The 18635-nt window shown below is 48.1% G+C and overlaps 7 protein-coding genes across 7 annotated transcripts; 1 reads left to right on the top strand and 6 right to left on the bottom strand.

Moving 5' to 3' along the window:
- Positions 1-1627: 1627 nt before the first annotated feature.
- On the bottom strand, positions 1628-3289 carry TRV_07510 (uncharacterized protein; the record flags this gene model as incomplete). The annotated part of the gene is made up of 2 exons (XM_003018450.1): positions 1628-3149; positions 3204-3289. The coding sequence occupies 2 exons, from the start codon at positions 3287-3289 to the stop codon at positions 1628-1630; spliced, it is 1608 nt and encodes a 535-aa protein (XP_003018496.1).
- A 618-nt stretch (positions 3290-3907) lies between these two features.
- Positions 3908-6506, top strand: TRV_07509 (DUF455 domain protein; the record flags this gene model as incomplete). The annotated part of the gene is made up of 2 exons (XM_003018449.1): positions 3908-5230; positions 5283-6506. The coding sequence occupies 2 exons, from the start codon at positions 3908-3910 to the stop codon at positions 6504-6506; spliced, it is 2547 nt and encodes an 848-aa protein (XP_003018495.1).
- A 658-nt stretch (positions 6507-7164) lies between these two features.
- Positions 7165-7476, bottom strand: TRV_07508 (metalloproteinase, putative; the record flags this gene model as incomplete). Its single annotated transcript, XM_003018448.1, has 1 exon — positions 7165-7476. One exon carries the CDS (start codon positions 7474-7476, stop codon positions 7165-7167), a length of 312 nt encoding a protein of 103 aa, XP_003018494.1.
- Positions 7477-7539: 63 nt separating this feature from the next.
- Positions 7540-8345, bottom strand: TRV_07507 (penicillolysin/deuterolysin metalloprotease, putative; the record flags this gene model as incomplete). The annotated part of the gene is made up of 2 exons (XM_003018447.1): positions 7540-8054; positions 8111-8345. 2 exons carry the CDS (start codon positions 8343-8345, stop codon positions 7540-7542), a joined length of 750 nt encoding a protein of 249 aa, XP_003018493.1.
- A 4711-nt stretch (positions 8346-13056) lies between these two features.
- TRV_07506 (uncharacterized protein) lies at positions 13057-14836 on the bottom strand (the record flags this gene model as incomplete). Its single annotated transcript, XM_003018446.1, has 3 exons — positions 13057-13760; positions 13836-14120; positions 14149-14836. 3 exons carry the CDS (start codon positions 14834-14836, stop codon positions 13057-13059), a joined length of 1677 nt encoding a protein of 558 aa, XP_003018492.1.
- An 820-nt stretch (positions 14837-15656) lies between these two features.
- On the bottom strand, positions 15657-16957 carry TRV_07505 (uncharacterized protein; the record flags this gene model as incomplete). Its single annotated transcript, XM_003018445.1, has 2 exons — positions 15657-16282; positions 16345-16957. The coding sequence occupies 2 exons, from the start codon at positions 16955-16957 to the stop codon at positions 15657-15659; spliced, it is 1239 nt and encodes a 412-aa protein (XP_003018491.1).
- Positions 16958-17292: 335 nt separating this feature from the next.
- TRV_07504 (isoflavone reductase family protein (CipA), putative) lies at positions 17293-18334 on the bottom strand (the record flags this gene model as incomplete). Its single annotated transcript, XM_003018444.1, has 2 exons — positions 17293-18243; positions 18302-18334. 2 exons carry the CDS (start codon positions 18332-18334, stop codon positions 17293-17295), a joined length of 984 nt encoding a protein of 327 aa, XP_003018490.1.
- Positions 18335-18635: the final 301 nt, after the last annotated feature.

Genomic DNA, 18635 nt, shown 5'->3' with positions numbered 1-18635 from the left:
TCGGCATCGAGGCTCCGGGCTAGACGTCTCTCGCTCTCCCTCTTTGTCTTGTCCCAACAGGGAAGATGGCTCGGCTGGGTTATTTGTTATTTTCTGGTGGAGTACGGATAGTAATAAAAATACTTTTCTAAGTACGGAGTACTGAGATGCGTATCCTTTTTCTCGTAAGGTTAGGCCTTCAAGCCAGCGTGCCGGTAATGCGTGCTCGATGGACTCCGTACGGAGAGTGTAATGTATATATAGAACTGGTCTTTGCATTCTTGCTGGTCTCTCTTAAAAAAATCCCCCGACTATGGGACTACTGGCCCTTCCTCTGTGGCGTATCAGGGGTCGTCCAGGGGGCAAGCCTGTCGTGCAACAGCCATCCATTCGAGTTTGGTTTGAGCCCACGCCCGGGGATGCTTCGGCCATGCTCGTCGCTAGGCCATGCGGAACCAGCTTCTGATTCGAGGCACGGCGCATATCGCGCACATCTGCCCTCATTGAGCTTCTAATTTGGGCGTTTCTTGGTCGTTTTGCGAGTCGAGCTGGCCCATTTTTTACGCTCGGCGTTGGCTGCAGCGAAGGTTGGAGGCGACGACCGGCCGGGGAGAAGGGAGCAAATCTTCGACCACAGCAGCCGCACGTGTCGCCCATAGGCCAAGGTACCTGTGATGTACCTCGCAGTAGTCCGATGTATGGGGATGTACATGCATGTACCTCTTGGCGATGCAGCGGCGATGCGGCAGCTATGGCAGCCAGTTGTCGATGAGGAACGTCACCGAGAATTACTTATTATTGGAAAAAAGGTGAAAAAAAAGGGTCCCTGTTCACAAGCCTTACTCGTTAGTTTATAGCTAGGGGGAGTGGAGGGGGGACTCATCTGCTTTTTTCATATCACACCACAGTCTCTCGTCTACATGGCCGAGGGCATATAGCAAAGCTCTTAGTCGGACTTCACGTGTAGCAGGCCGCCATTGCAAATGGCAGCAAGTTAGAAGCTCGCTCAATCTCTTGGTAGTTGCTCATCGTGTTGGCAATAATATATTGGCAATTTGCTGCTCCACGGTTCTGGGCTGCTTCATAGTACCAGGCTTCATTCTGTGAGGCATCCTTGCTATGCAATTGGTGAAACACGGTGGACTCCTTAACCCCATTATTGTTATACATAGAAGTGTGCACGTATCAACTCTCCATCCTTCCACTCCCATCCACGCTACATACTGGGGGGAACGAGAGGCCCCCCCCCTCTTAACGCCGCACTAAGGCAGCAGGAAAAAAACGTGCTGGACAAGGGTCTGCAGGTCAATTTGTGAATCTGACGAGTTATGCGGGTGAACGTCCGGTCTCCTGGTGAAACACCCCTTCCATGTTTTTATCTCAACCATCGCCATGCTTGACCCTCCCCTTGCATCCAACGTTTGCATTAGCACCGGCAGTAGCACTGGAGTGGCCCCCCTAGTGAGTGGTTAAAAACGTGCAAACCCAGTGCGCTGGGTGCTCCATTCCGCATCCTTCGTGTCCTTATCTATCTCACACCGTCCAGACCGCCAGGCACCACCAAAGTAACCATAAGTGTACCCCATTTTTTAACTCGGTGCCATCGTACCATGCCAGGGGCACAGTCCAATAATAGACTGTTCCCTTTTCATGAAATCTCTGTTCGTCGCTTCTTCGCTTGAACACCTCGGGCTTCAACCTTCCCTATTGCGGGCAATACCCTAACTGCGTGAAAAACATATCCTTCCGCTCCACCCCGGCCAGTCATGAGAGGGTGTGTTCGACCGGGAAGCACTTGCCACGTCCTCACTCGAGATGTGTGTAACGTGGGCGCTAGCAGCAACGTTGGGTCAACGGGGAAGTCCTCCTCCTTATCTTCTGCAGCCCCTTCTGCCACCTCTCGCTTATAGGTGATGTACGCGGTCCTGCGTGCAGTTGAGTAGAGATCGGCTAGCTGCACCAGTGGTTCAATGTATGGTGAGTACACCACCACCTGTGCCGACCCAGCCAGCAAAGGGACCGTGTATTTGAGTATAGATGCAGGATCCATTAAAGTTGCAACAATAAGTCCGTCAAATCCGCCTGCTCTTGTTTCGTCAACCGTATTACGTACTCTTGTCCAGCGCCGTTTCTTTTTGAAATGCATTGATCGTTTGGAGGGTTTCCAGCTCGCCAGTTCCTCCTCGCTAATCTCGGGTGGCTCCATTTCATATATTGCGTCCTCAGATGGATGGAGAAGCTGCAGCCACGATAAGGTCTTCAGGTGAGAAGACAGTGGATGGGTTTCCGAAGGTTCATTGATATCATGAGAGAAGTATTTGAGCATGCTCAAGTTCGGCTGTAAATTGTGATGAATAACCGTTAATGTCGTGTGGGGTGCAGGCGTTGCTTCCACTGCTGGCGTCTCATCCTCCACAGACTGTGCAGGTCTTACTCCCTGTTTTGTAATGCTGCCAAGTCCCTCCCCAGAGAGCACTTCGGGAGGATATAGAATGCCTGCCCTTTCTGCCATGGCGGCGACAACCAGGCCACCGGTGTCGTCCACTATCAACCATCGTCCCTTAGCCTGATTGACCGCCCCATTCACCTTTGCCGCACCTTCAGACTCCCCGCTGCCGCCATAATGTACATTAGCCCAAGCTCCAATTAAACCTATAGTTTCATCCCGCAATTCCAAAACCCGCCCCGGATCTTTCTGCTCAAGCATCCATTCAGTCAGCACCCCTACATCCATTGGCTCCACCGTGAATCGATGCAGGTATTTCTTGCGTTTCCTAAGCATATACTTGGCACGCGAGAACTGCGTCTTCTGGTCAAGTGCAGAATGCGACTCAAGCAGTTTTGAAATGATCTCTCTCCCTGCATCAGTAGAAGACTGTTTTAGCTCCTCAATCTGCTCCATTGTAAGCTGCTGTGTGCTCTTGTTATCAATGATGTGCCTGTTATCCTCTTGAGGAAATGGCGCAGATGGAGTGCTTGTCCCAGCTTCACCCTCGCCCTCACCCTCACCATCTGCAAGTAGCGCCTCAGTATGAAGCTCAGCTGCGGGCACAATATGCAGGACATGGCCGTCATCATCTGGATTGTCTGCAATCTCAAAAGTTGCATAAAACGGTCTGCCAATTATTTGGTTGCATGGAAACGACCCATACTTCCCAAGAGATATGTTCCTACCGCTACCGTTAGCTATCACTCCAGGACTCGTGAGATGGGGTTTACCTTACGAGTTAGGTACTGTCTGTATAATCTTCGTGACGTCTGACGGCAGCTTAAGCGCCACATAAACATTTGGTGGTATGGATGAATGCATCTTTGATCTACTTCCCACCTACAAACTGCTCTTCGATCCCCGCGTTGATCTCGGAAAGCTGACACTTTGACCGTCAAAATTTCCTAAAAGAGAAAAAAGCTTGAATTGGAAAACACCACGGGCCGGAGCTTTAATTACCCGGACGCCGTCCTTACGTCATCCGGCGCTTATTTTAACTTTCTTTCGGCTTTCGTTCCCGTTTCTTCTTTTTTACTAACACCGCAGCGAGAGCATGAAGCAACTAATTATTAACCGCTAACTAGCCTCTCTGCCGGCTATCAACAGCTCCACGACGACAGCGCGCGAAACGAATCCCCGAGCACAGCCTCACGAATCGAACAGCTGTGTTTGCCTCCGCGACTGTTTGCTCCTTCTCGCGGTGTCACTGGGTGGAGACCTGCGCCTCATCCAGGCTGCCGTCAAAACCTCCATATGAAAGAGGGACGGGGCATTTTCTCACAATCCTGCGCCATCAAAGGATATAAAGCCGCAATCAGTGTTATGATGCAACCAAGTTTTAAGCTAAACACGACTATCATTACTTTCGCTTTTTGCTGGTAGAAGGGAACTTCACCTTTTGCCCAATCTGCTGCTACATATATACAGCTGTTGGCAACCATGGTTTCGACACGCACTGAGCCTGAGGCAGGTCATGTTGCGGGATATAAGGATATGTCGCATGAATCTAACACACGGCCCTCTCCTGATGTGAGGGAATCGCATAACGATGCACATGCGACTGCGGAGTTGTCGCAAACCCCACTGTCACAGACAGTTGACCACGGCCAGAACAAAACTGTAGAGGGAACGTCGAGTTCCTCTGTGACTGAGTCGGGGCATGCCGCCTTGCCTCAGATTCCTCCGACCGATGGCCTCGAAAACTCCGCAGACATCTGGGCCGACAGCGTAAATAGCGATTTGCGACAATACAATCCGCCTACGCAACCATTTTCTGCCCAAGGAACGGGACAGACGGATTCCACCTCTCTAAACGACCAGACACGGGGTGAGATACCAACATCTGGCATACAGCTACAGTCGAATAATCCATTTCTCAAAGCCAAACTGAGTCGCGATAGTGGGTGTCTTCTAACTTCATCAATTAGACAACGTTCACTGACCGTAGCTATAGAAAATTTGAACACAGCATCAAATGCTACTGAGGACCCTTTCGATAACCCGAATGCTTCTATTCAGCCCCAACGTTCCTATAATGCCAACCAGATCTGCGACAAAATGGGCAACTTGACCCTGGATTCCTCCGCACGTAATAATACTGTTGGCGCTCATGATAGCCAAGCCGTCCCTGCTGAAGGTAGGGTGCGCGCGACCCATGAAGTTACATCGCCAACGGAATCCGGGGATCTGATCGATTTAAACTCTCATGACCACTCAGAACCAGAGACACACTCAGTGATGCACACTCCTAGCGAGTCTAGTGATGAGAAAAAAGATAGAGGCAAAGGAGTGGCCATTCAAAATAGTGAACATCTAGAGCCTGTTGTGACAAACCCAACCGGCCCACCTCTAGTTCCGGGCATAGTTGAACCAGCTTCGAGTCCCAAACCTGCATCCCCTGCGCCGTCATCTCAACACTCAAGCCATAAGTCTGAAATATATGATATTCGCATTGTTAATTGGACAGATGGAACCACTGAGTTACGCCAGTCGCCAATTTTGGTGCAAAATGAAAATGGGCCATGTCCACTCCTTGCGTTAGTCAACGGCCTTGTCTTAAGGTCTCCGATTAATGCGCAAACGCCGCTTATCCGGGCATTGCATTCTAGAGAAAGGATATCTCTAGGATTGCTCATACAGGCCCTGTTTGATGAACTCATCAGTTCACCAGACGGACATAATGATCTGCCTGATATCGAAGCCTTAAGCGTGTTTCTCACAATGTTGCACACTGGAATGAACGTAAATCCACGATTAACTCCGGTATGTTCCTGAATTGACCCAGCCTTTTCAGTTCTCTAACTCACCTTTATAGATACTACATCCTCCTACACCTGGAACTTTTCTCAAGACACGAGATATTGAACTATATAGTACATTTAACCTCCCGCTAGTCCATGGCTGGACTGCGGCACCATCTTCACCAACTCACGAAGCAATGCTTCGTGTTGCCGAATATCACGACGATATTCAGTTACTTCATTTCAAAAGAGAAGATCTAGAATCTAGAGCTATAAATACCGGGTCGTTAGCTTCAGACGAACAACGACTGTTTGAGGATATAGATACCATCCAACGATTTGTGACCGTAGACCACCCTACCCAATTGAGCCCCTTTGGTCTCCAGCACCTGGAGAGATCCATACCAGCGGGTAGCATATGTGTGTTATTCAGGAACGATCACTTTGCAACACTCTTTAAACACCCGATATCTAACCAGCTATTCACACTGGTTACCGATGCTGGGTATGCCGGCCATGCAGAAATTGTCTGGGAGAGTCTGGTGGATGTGAATGGCACCAACTCGGAGCTATACTCCGGTGACTTCCGCCCCGTAGGGCATAGCAGCTCTGCACCTAGCCAGCCTCCGCCATGCGCAGAAGAGCCATCTTCGAGGGAGAATGCGAGTGCTACCGAACAAACAGATGCAGATTATGCCTTTGCCCTCTCGTTACAGTATGAAGATGAGCAAACCCGGCGAAACGAGCAAGGTCCTCCACAACCCCCACGCAGGTCACAGAACAACCTCAGAGTAAGCTCTGAAACTACATCTCCCCGGGGTCGGTCTCAACATCAAATCCGGAACACCCGGTCCGCTAGCTTTTCACGACCTAATTCTGCCCTTCCATCAACTTTGACCCCCCTCCCCCGTACACCTACTACTCACCGCCCACCCCCATCAAGGGCTCAAGGCTTCCCTCCAATGGTTCCACCTGCCACTAACCAAAATAATCCCGTCAATGACCCTAATGCCCCTCCCCCGACCTATGAGCAAGCTGCTCAAGAACCAGCATATATCCCACCACCTAATGGGCCCTTGCACCCTCAGCAGCAGCAGCAGCAGCAGCAGCAGCAGCAACCCTATAACGGTCCTATGGGCCCAAATCCTCAATATAATCGAATGTCGGGGTATGGTCCAAGTCCACACATGCCTGGCAGGAGACGACAATACCCTGGCTCGCTGTCAACCTCTTCATTACCCCATCGTGACGATTACTATAGAGAAAGAGATAGGAATAAAGATTGCATTGTGATGTGATTCACCGCATTGGTGGTTAAGCATTCTATTCCTAGGCATCTCTTTATTTCTTGTGTTCGGATGCTTCGGCTTTAGTTAACGATATTTGTTGTATATAAGTGCACGTTATTCCCCATCAGCGAAATGCCTCTGTCATACGAGTATGTGGTTCTGAATTTATGAGAATATTATGGGATTGACGATGTGTTTGGAACTCTTACACATCTATGTCAATTCTCTCGTCTATGTATCTAGCACATACGAACATAGGAAGTGGAAAACAGAGCTTCCCGTCCGCTCAGCTGTACTTAAGCCACTTGCCGGTCGGTTAGTAGTTGGGTGGGTGACCACCAGCGAATCCCGACTTTCGTATGTTTTGATTTTTTTTGGTCTTTTTATTATATTTTTTTACGGTCCTGATATTTGTATTTGCTCTATTTGCAAATAACACCCTTCTACTTTTGGTTCTTGGCTATAGCCGGTTGTTGAAGAGAAGTCCTGCTTACAGAGGAACAGTATTATTAGAAACATAGGTCAAGTTTTTATTATAACAGAATATTTTCTATATATGTAACAAAGACAACATCAAGCAATGACTCTAACGAGCCATCTCATTTTATCTGCACTTCATTAAACATTCCTCCTAACAGCCGAGGTAGATAGCTAGAGATATGGTCAGTCAAAGTCCTGCTATATCATGAAGGTGAAGGGTAAGCTTACCATTAGCAAAAAGGGCATAGGAATCAGCATTCTGAATTGCCTGGGCAGCAGAAAGAGAAGTGGCATCCTCATATCCATAACCCAAGTCATCACAGAAGGGACTAACAACGGCAGAGTCATGGGTCATCTCGTGAAGAGTGGTAGTGGCCTGATCCTGCTCGTAGCAAGACTGGGCAAGGGCAGGCAGGTCGGAGTAGTAGATTGGGCAGTTGAAAATGAGATTCTGGTCCGGAAGAGTATAAGCAAGGACACCAGGAGAGCAGCCATTCATGGAATCAGTGCAATAGTAGGTAGTGCTTCCATAATCAACATAGGAGGATTCACTGGCAACGGACTAGAGACGGGAGACGATGGTGTTAACAGTGCTGCTGCTAGTAGACTTAAAGAACTCTGCGACAGTGTTGAGGTTGGAAGGGGCAGCTTCGGCAGCAGCTTGAGCGAGGGCAGCAGAATTGTAAAGGGCGCCTTCTAGAGCATCAAGTTTGCCCTGGGTGCAGCTGGAGGTGTCGATGTTGGTGCGCTTATCGATAGTTCCGCGTGATTTCTTGACCTTTCCCATGGCTTGTCCAACGGAGGATGCCTTCTTTGCGTCAACATCCAATTCAAGCTTGTTGGATTCGTATCTGGCATATCCGGTGATGGTGGTTGCATTTGCGCCATGTCCCTCGGCAGTACGAATGGTTCCGGAGGCCATGACGGTGATCTTTCCACCGCGGGTCAAATCATGGGTACGAGCAATGTCAAAGGTGCTTTCAACGCTGGCTTTTGGGCCAAGGGAGGTGAAATATTCAGGGGAGAGATTAGACATTTTATATCGGGGAAGCATGCCGGTGAACTTGACCTCGGTGCCTATTCCACAGAGTCAATATACAGGGAGTTGTATAACGGAATAAGAGCTAGCTTACCGTTCTGATAGACCCTGACCTTGCGGGTTGGGTTCTTGTCGAGAATGGTATTGAATTGCAGCAAGTTCAAAGCCTTGTCTCCTTTGTTGGTGATGGTGGCTTTAATCATGGTGTTTCCGGTAGCCGAAAGCTGAACGTCAATCATGGACTGCTTTGCTGGCGTATTTGGAACAGCAGCCGCCGTAGCGGTGGCTACCAACGCCCCAATAGCGGAGAGAGCAGTGAGGAACTTCATCTTGTATGGTAGGAAGGAAAAGGAAAGGAGAAATTAGTGATATGGGAGCAGAGAAACGGTGAGTTAGAATTGAAGAGGGCGTTTGGAGGGACTGGCTGCTCTGGCTATAGAGGTATCATGACTGCGGGTTGATGTCACTTTATATATCTTTTTTGACATTGCCATGCCCGTGTAGGACTTGGAACGTGGTGAGCATGATAGACTGTTGAAGCAGTGTTCCGCAAGGTAGGATTATCCACTGGGGTAATATAATATATAATGAGGTTTTATAGGATGTTGCTGGAGACATTCAGTTAACTTTCGGATATCCGTGGGCATGGACCCGGAATTATGTAGCATCATTCGGACATGGCCATCACAGCATCAAAACATGATAATCAACAATGACAGCTTGAATTGCTGTGCATGACTGGATAGGAAGTGAAGAGGGACACAGTCACTCTACAATATGCACCTGACGGACATTTGGAGAAACCCTAGGCTTCTAGTAAACCCCACGGTGCACTAAGCTTTCACTAAAGGTCATAACCATCATGTCGATAAAAATGGTGAATTTCGTATTGCGTGGTATCTCTCGTGATAATAGTAACGAGCTTTTACCGAGGCAATTGGAAAATAGGAACGACGCTGAGTCGAACCATATGTTTGCTCGAGTTTATCACGACCACATTCGGGCATTTCCTCAAGAAGGTAAGCCGACCGGAGAACGAGTTAACAACTGGAGCGGTGATAATTTATTGCCCCATATTTATTCAAAATCTCCAGGGGAAATATAGTAGGTTGTGCCTAGAAAACCCCATGCCGTTGGATGGCGGTAAGCTAGCCAAACTATCTCAAAACTCCTCAACCCATCAAAGTTTAGTAGTTTAAAATGTCATGTTAAGGCGTGGCTGGCATCGGTCTCCAATCTTGAAACATATCGTTATAGCTCTTAGGTTGCAGTAGATATACTCCATAGTAGTATTCTTTATCAGTTCACGTTTTTCATATTGTTCAACATGAACCAGTGTGAACTTGCAGAGAGCAGCATAGTAGCTGAATATATTCCTCAGCTGCTAATATGGGATGTCCCTGGACACTATAACATAGACACGGGAGATCCGCAGCTTAGATAGCTCCCCCTGCGTCTTGTTATCAGATGTTTGTGGGCCTTCGCCATGACTAATTAGGGGACCAGCCCGAGCTCTTCATGGCAAGGCATCCTCTCACTTGGATTGGAGCCATGCTCCCCACAAGTAAAGAGGCCCATCCACCCAAGAGAGTTGACCCCAATCACGGGCCTTGAAACATGAACATGCGTTCTCTGAAGATATTATTGATGTGGTAACCGTCCAAGCGAAGCATAACACAGAAGGATCCCTATAAATGTAATCCCTGGCATTAGGTGGTTAATGATCCTCATGCTAGCCCCTTCGTTGAGAAATGTTGGTTTGGTGTCCAGAACAATTGTTTAGTTGTTCCGAACAGGTGTCCTTGAATTAGATGCATGGTCCATATGGTAACTTGTGGAGGATGGAGGTTCGATAAACAACCTCAGAAAGCGGCTGCAGAATGTGTGGACAGCCTGAGCAGCGGTTGATAAAGGGGCCATTTTGAGTTTTCTCGAGTCCCAAGACGTACACAGTACGGAGTAAGTACAAGGCCAGAAATCATTGGCCACCCCACAAAGTACATTGGCGTGGAGCCGGCCAATTGTTCTGGCAAGGGCCTGCACACCTGATTAGCCGTAGCGAGTTAGCAACTTTCACTCCCAGAATGACAGGGTGTGAAAAGGGGCTGTCGAAGTCTTCGCGCTTCAAGTAACGAAAAGTAGGCGGGTGAAAACTGCGTCACGTGCAGCATTAGTAATAAAAATAACTACCGAACTACTTCCATAAGAAGCCATCACTTTCCGTTGGGTGGTTACGGAGTACTCCGTATCCATTATTATTAGATATATGTACTCCGTACAGTACCTGGAATCCCATCACGTACCAAATGACAGGCGACTTAAAACGCAGATTGCATTCAAGTTACTGGTGCTGATAACTATTATTCCCACCTTGGCAATGCTCCCGCGCTCCAATTTTCATCACACCCTTCCGGGAGCCCAGAAGTATCGGGGGGCTATGAATTTGATCGCTCATTGTGCGTTTAACGGGCGACGACAAGCCTTAGAACTCCAAGCTGCCGTCGCAAATTTTCTCCAGAAGAAATGTCATCTGTAGGACGGAACTTCGGGTAGGAACCTCAACCGAGTTTGCAGGGGCTCTCATACCTAACATGGGACGACTCCCCTGGCGCTTCTAGGTATTAAGCAGATTATTGGGGGAGGGTGGGAAGGGAGAGGTCAATCCAATAACGATCCTTGTGATGCATGATGAACGATGGCAGAAGAGGGGTAGAGTCTGTCCACGCGGCTGCATCTTTGAATTTAAAGCCAGGAATTAAGCCGTCTTATGTTTCTTTGACCCATACTACGCAGAAGTTCAATACTCTCCCCTTCATATTATACAGGACTATCTCCTCAGAATGTGCAGCTTCAGGGTACGGGTCCATAATTGCGGCCACTATCACAAGAGTCTCAAACACCCGTGCAGCGAGGCGAAGAGCCGCAAAGAAGTATGTGAGAGGGTAACCACAGAAGATGCCTCGACGAGCGGATCGCCTCACTGCGGGATCATTGGGTGTGACAAGAAACCAAATCTAAAGCGTGAGGGCCCAGGTACGCGGTTAACATGTTTTGTAGCTATACTCCGTACCAACGTTCTAACGCCTGCTAACGAAGCACCGAAGGTGCCAGAACCGATGGTGGATTCGACAAGGATGACGTTGACTGGGATGAGTATTAGCCGGCATAACTATAGTATGGGTCGGTCTCCGTCAGGCTATCGTACGCCTTGTCCTGGTACGGACGGCTTCCAGGCGCGACATTGCTTCCGATATACCTATGCGTGTCGTCGTGTCCTCTCTCATTAGACATCTCGCGACCTGTTCCAGAACGGTCGCATGGGGGCTGCTGCCGGCATGAGATGCGATTTCTGATAAGAGCTTCCCGTATGCCCACACGTCGTTTAGTCGCCGCACTTCGAACGGAAGGTCAAGGGGCGATATTTCGTCTCGGATCTCTGGGGCGCGCCACTCGTGGGTTGTTCCGCCAATGCCGCTAATATCAATAAGAATCGCATTACCTTTCCCATCAAGCACTATATTCGAGGATTTTATATCCATATGAGTCCTGCCTGCCGCGTGAAAGAGGCGCAATGCGGTTCCAATCTGTAGAGCCCACTTCTCCCAATGATATCCGCTTATGCTACCATCATCCAGTGCCCGCTGTAGCGAGCCACCGCTGTAGAACTGTAGTAGAGTACCGATCACCACCTGTTCCCCCGTTGGCGAGGTCTTATATGGGTCTATATCGACGGCGATCCCGGCCACTTGCACAATATTTGAGACCCCCCGAAAACGCTCAAGGTTCTCTAGTTCGTTTCGCATGACGTCCGTGTCGCGGGGCTGGTAGAAAGGTCTGTTTATTATCTTGAGAATATACGGGATCCCGGCTCTGTAGACCTGGAAGACCCCGTCTGTGATTTCGGCCTTGTCTGTCAATTCCGTAACGTTGATCCGGTCAAGTGAAGGGAATTCCACGCATGATAGGTATACGACCCTTTGCGGGTCCTCCCGAATCTGATATCGCAATTTTCTCGCCATCCTCGCAATCCTGTTCGTAGGCTCTTTGGTTCCATAGTCCAGTCTGATAGTAGTCGTTGGCTCCGATTCTTCTCTCAATACTATCTCAGTCACCGTATCATCAAAAAGGGCAAGTGATCCGTAGTTTATCGCTTTGGCGAAGTCTTGAAATTCCCTCCGTCGTTCGCGTTTTGGGGCCCTCCGCTCGTTCGATATGCCAGGAACCGAGTCCTCTAGTGTCACTTTAACCCACCACTTCTTGCGCTCGTGGTGGTACACCAGAGTCTGCGAGCGAACACTCGGCTGTGACTCTCCCCGCGCGAGAAAGTCCTCATCTTCCCAATATACCCTAAAGTCGAGCGCGGGCGTAGAGCCTGTGCAATCGGGCACCGGGCTGATCATAGCACTGATGCTAATGGAGGTGTAAGATATAGAAACCAGGACTTAGAAGTAGCAGGATAGTCGTCGTAGCAGAGCAGTGGAGGTAAAATGGAACCTTAAGGTTGGTCTCCAGCGGTTTAAGCTTAACTAGTTTTAGTTACCAACTCCGAAGACGCACGTGACGCATTGAAAGCTTCAGCTATCCGAAATTCTCTCCTCTGGACCAAACTCTGATACTACGTTAGCACTGCTACATCTGATGCCGAATTTCACGAACTTGTGATCCCTCCTTATCGTGCTATGCAAAAGCCGTTCAAGGACAATCATAGACTGGGAATATGCTGGATTCTATTCTGCTTAATTTGACCGCTCGTTCTACAGGCGCAATGGGTCGTCGGTGGCGATTGACGGTGAACCAGATGATTCATAGATTTTGCTTGATTTCCTCCAGTCGTGTCTGCAAAGCAACCTGATATGATGCAACATGTTTTAGTTGCATCAGAGTTTTATACTGCAGCTCTAAGCTAGGGAAAGAGAAAGTACTTTAACCCATTCACCATGTCGTTAAGTCTACAGAGTAGTGCTAGACCACGGAGTATATATCCCGCCTTTTGGAGGATACCATTACACGACACCTTCATATTTAAGTACAGATGGCATATCAGCTAATCTCCTCATGATCATCAAACGGCCACCCCTTGTTGATCAGGATGATGTCCTCTTCGTCGCCTTCTGCTTTGTTGAGCATATCCTGCTTGAGTCGCTGGACTCCCTTCATTGCAGCTTCATAGTTCTCGTTACTAACCCAGCCATCTTCGCTGATAGACAGCTCATCCCGCCAATAATTCATGACAGCGTTGAAGCAGAGCCACATCTCTTCCTGCTTTAGAAATTCATCGAGATCTGATATGTCGAACTTTACAGGGCATTCAATTCCCTTGGTTTCTGGGAGTTGATCCCAGTAATCAACCATCCGGACCAAAGCACCTTTCAAGGTAATTGTATTTCCACTCCACTGGCGTCCTGCCCTGTCCACCAGGTGTTTCCTTGGGTTCAACAGGGGATCTCTTAAGGCGTTGAGATGGGGCTTGTTGAGCACACCCGTATATATACGGTAGTAATGGGTCATCAGCAAATGACGATACAGTTCATCCGCTTCGGCTTTCTCATCGCTCTCTAAGCTGTCATACTCAGGTGGTAGAGTTGGCTCTTCTAAATCGAGCGGTTCATCGGTGTCGGGGTTCTCAAAGGCCTGGGGATAGCCAGCAACAAGGAGGCGTGGTTCGATCGTGGTATGTTGCCAGTCAATTAAACAAGTTATCTCACACGTTTCAGGGTCAACGAATATGTTGTTTGGGTTAAGGTCTGTGGGTATGTGAGCATTTTGGAATTTATTAACAGAAAAAAGCATTAGAATACGGGATTCACTAGTTAACTAACCCGGGTGCCTGAGAGTTGGAGTGTTTAGTTCAGAGCCTTCTCTTGGGAGAAGATATGGAGCTAATGCCAGGTAATTACGCAAAAGGTCAACGTATCTGTCTGGATTTTGCTTGCCAGTGAGCACACCATTGTGGGGGAACTGAAGCTCAAGTGTCTTTCCGTATTGTTGTGTCCACTTGATTTCCTTGTCCGCGATTGATCGGAGATAGGCAGTAGAGCTGCTCCCTGTCGAAGAGTCAGTTGCCATTTTGATACGCTCAGTAAAGGGAGCACATACATGGTCCCCTTGATATATCTAGTCCTGCGCGTTTACCATACCAGAACATATAATCAGCAATTGGGCCAATGCAGAACTTTTCGGGAATGTCTTGCCCATCACTTTGGCTAAGGGAGGGCACATCATGTAACGGCGCTTGAAGCTCGGCTGGTATATCCGATTTGAAATAGACACTCCCAATTGAGCTGAATGGTAGAGAGAATAAAGTCTTTTCAATTTCCACAAAACTGGAGGCTAATTTATGCCTTTGTCGTTTTGTCATAGAATCCCATTGTTCTTTTACTTGGGTCCCCTGAGCTCTCTCCATAATTATGTACTCAACTCCAGCAGGGTTATCGCTAGAGGCAGAGTATCCAAGCACGTTTGGAACGGGTATATTTATTGTCCTCAATAGCTCCAAGGTCGCTGCCTCACTTGCAATTGCATAATATTTTGGGAGCGCGGTCTGGTATGGCATTTTGGCAACCGCTTGGAAGCCATCCTCCATAGTCAAGAGTAATACGCGGTTGAAGCCCCCTTCCGCAAGTTTTGTAATATCTGCCACTTTCCCATGGTTGATGTGGCTTGCAGCGAGTTGCTTGAGAGCTTCAACGTCAAACCTGACATAGCGCTCCCTCCTCCTGAGAGATTCATTGAACACATATCTGCCAGATGTGTACGTAAAAAGGTCGTCGGATACTTGGGTGCCTAGTATTGATAATAAAGAGTTGGCGGAAGGAGGCATTGATGGGTGACAATATATGCATACTCATCCCTCGAAGATATCCCCAGACTTGCCAATGTCTCAGCTTGCTTCCAAGAGAAAACTTCAAAAAGCCGGCAGGCTTCACTGCCAACAGCATTTGGATGGGGAAAGGGACGAAAGGAAAACGAGGAGAGGTCACTTTTCAGCTCCCTCATTAAGATGCAGATGCCAAAGATGCCAGAAATAAAATGCATTAAGTTCACAGGGTTTGCGCCTCTGGTGCGTCCAAGCTACAGCCCTCTCCTTATAACTAACCAATTCATGCAATCAGCGNNAAAAAAAAAAAAAAAAAAAGGCGAGTGTCAGCAGCCGACCTCCAATAGGGGCCTGGGTTCCCAAAATTTCACGTGACTTAGAGTTGGCGCGCGGCCCGGCGGGCTCCACTCCGCTCCAGAACTTTAGGTCAAAAGTCTAACTAACCAGACGCTGGCGGCTGAACCTAAGTTTCTGGTCTGCGCCGACGAGGGCAGTACTATCCCTTTGGAAGTACTACGTATCGACTAACTACTTCATTCATCCGCGACCTAGTTATCATGTTTGACAGTAGCTAGTCAGGTACAAAAACTAAATCTGTGGGGAGGAAAAATAAGAAGACTGCCACAAAATGTGGGCGACTCGGCAGTACTCAGATATTTCCAGTTGGATATATCATGATTCTATAATATCTCGCATCTTCTGCACTTCAGAAAGGCCCCAGTTTTGCATCCACTCGCATCTAACTACCTGCCCAATAGTGGCCCTCTGGGCCGGCTCAAGAACGAGCATCGACCTCAGCATGTCATTTAATGCTTTTTCCTCGTCAGGCTGTAATAGCTCGAATTTTTTCCTCCCTCGAGATTTCTGTATATCTCTCTCTAGCTTCGTTACCATACCACTGACGAATGCTCCCTTTAACATTTTTTCGTCCATCTTTGTCGAACCAATCACTTCTCTTCTCCCAAATTTTCCACCATCGATCGGGGAGTTTTCCCAACGTCTCAACATGTTCAACCGTCACATCATCCAGCGTGGCAGGGAAGGATTCAAACGGTGGGTTAGACCCAAAGATCTCCCAGATAGAACATGCAAGCGTCCAAATATCTCCAGGAAAAGAAAGAGACTTGCCTTCTTCGGTTAAGAAGCGAGACTCTGGTGGTGATAATAAAAGTGGCGTATGGGCTGTCAATCGTTTTGTAGTTTGAGGATCAAATGCTTCTCCAAAGTCTGCAATCAAAATCGACGAGTCGGCTAATGTAATTTCATCACTCCCAAGGCCAAGCCAGATAGGAACAACCACCTCCGAAGGTACTCCAAGGTCAAGTGCTGCGCCATCACGACGAATAACGCGCTGGGTACTTGGTTCTCCAACTTTTGAGTAGAGCTGCTGGCTGCTCATTTTTTGTATATCAGGAGGCAGGCTGAGAAGGATATTTCCGAGGTGAAGGTCTATATTCGGATTCAGATTATAGTACAGAAGGAGAATATTTGACAAATATGTCCAAACGTACCCCCATGAACAATTCCTTGGGAATGTATGAATTGTAAGCCAAGTATAAGCTGTGACAAAATTGCTCTAGCCGCCGGGAGATGAAGAAGCCGGTGATAAGATGCATCTTTAGCTTCATGGATACTGATTCTCGCTGCATCAGTAACGAAACATCGGTGGGTGCCATTTGGTCCAGGGAAGGTGAATGAGTCCGATAGTGACGGTATATTTATCTTTCCAGGATGTTCAGATGGAGAGTCTGCGAGATGTGAGAGGATTTGCGCCTCACAGGTTCGCTCTACTGACTCTGCTGTGGAAATCTTGAGTGCAACCAGGCGACCTTCTCTCGTATCCTCAGCTAGCCAGGTCGTTGCAGATCTGCCATACCCCAGCTTATGGCATATAATGTATCTACCATTATGATATGCATCCCCTATCATGGTTGGGTGGTATCCACCATGAGTATAGTAATCAAGCCGCTCGACGTCTTCGACGTACTCGTACTTCACATCGCTGGGTTGTAAAGTTGTCACGCTCCTGCGAGTGTAATGCGCAAAGGGTATCAGGTTTTTTTTCGTTGATATCAGGGGTCTTAATTGTGTCTTTGGCAAGGCAAATAAAGTACTACTAGCCATGGTGCCGTGATGGCCGAATGCTTTTCGTAGTATCCTATCTGTGTAGTTGGTAATGTAAAATGTTTGCAGTGAGCTGCCTCTCCCCGGTAGTTATAATTGATTAGCTAGCTAGTGATTGAACTTTAACTTACGGGCGACAGATAAGAGAATAAGCTCTTGATTGGTTGAATAACTATTTACTATATCCTCTGACAAAAATGAACTGCCTAGTTGGTTATTCTGGCCTAATATATGACAAGTTCTCAACCTGAATTCCCCCTGTCATAACACCTACACGCCAAAGTTACCCTGTTCTCGCAAAGGACACAGAGCTCACGAAGCACCAGTCCTTCTATTTAAGAGTAATTCCTTCGGAACTGTTCAGGGTCTTCAATAGCGACCTTTGTCAGCCCATCAATGTCTTCCTTTGGCAAGTTGAGCAAGTCGTTTTGAAGCTTATTCGTAGCCTCAAATGCGCCAGAGCCATTTCCTGACCCTTCTGGGTAAAACATTCTTGTGAACATGGCCCTCACAAAGCCACCCCGATCCCCCTGGCGGAATGATTCCACTGCACTTTTATAACGTTGCTCCGATGGTTCATGGGTGATTTTCCAGTCCTCCTCTTTAGTTCCAGTTGCTCGCAGAATGGACTGGAACATATCCTTCTGGCTGACTAGGAAGGATGATATGAAAACGTTCGTGTTCCTGAAGCCAGAAATGGTCAGGCGCTCATCCTCGCCATTCTCGGGCTTTTCCTTTAGAGAAAGGAAATTTGCAACTGCTCGTCCCGTTTGATCCCAGGTTGAGGTGTTGATGCGGGCCGTGCCGTCATCAAAAAATGTCACAGAGCGGTTATCGATATCGAATCCGTATGCGTTTGGGCCCCCAACCAAGCTGAACTCATACCAGAAACCACACACAAAGTTGATCCAGGCGCTTTTACCAAGCTCCTCTATACGCTTATAGATCGCACGCTGGTGAGGTCCAATAAAAGCGTCATCAGACACCGGATGAGTTGCGTCCAGTCCCCAGCCATTTGGGATGATGTATGGAACATCGGCTTCTGCAGCCGCTTCAACCAATTTGATGTGTATATCCTTTGGTGCAGAAGCGGCCATAGTAATGATAAGGACATCTTGTCCCCGGAGTGCAGATACCAGCGTAGATTGATTGTCGTAATCGACTTTGGCAACATTGACCCCCTCTGGCATCACTGTATTGCTAGCACTTCGTGTAATAGCAGTCAGTTCATGTTTTTGAGTCTTGAGGATCTCCCGAACAATATGTTGTCCAATTGTCCCGGTGGCCTGGAAGTTCAATTAGCGTTGTACATGTATGTCCGACTATTAGTTGCCCACTACGTACCCCGACAATGGCGACCTTCTTTAGGTAAGACATGCTGGAAATGCGATGGTAGCAATTTCTTCGAAGCAGTTGATTATATATTAGCCGCAAATTAGGTATCTTGATGAAGACTTGAAGTTGTCCGAGTGTTTGGCTGAAGATAGAATTGCCTGCTAAAGAATTGACTTGGGCAGGTTAATTGGGGTCATATTTATGTTATTGGTATCGCTAGCCAGGGCCATTTCCTGCCAGGCATTGAGATGGTGAAAGGGAGGATTCCGATAACCCCGTTCCTAGATTTCATCTATGGTTCCCTGAAGGATCGGGCGGTTCGCTAATTGATTTCCTTTTGCCC

This window comes from Trichophyton verrucosum, assembly GCF_000151505.1.
Source record: "Trichophyton verrucosum HKI 0517 chromosome Unknown contig01012_1.f1.exp, whole genome shotgun sequence".
Taxonomy (NCBI): domain Eukaryota; kingdom Fungi; phylum Ascomycota; class Eurotiomycetes; order Onygenales; family Arthrodermataceae; genus Trichophyton; species Trichophyton verrucosum.
Note: the sequence above shows the minus strand (reverse complement) of the source record. Positions and strands in the feature narration are given on the sequence as shown.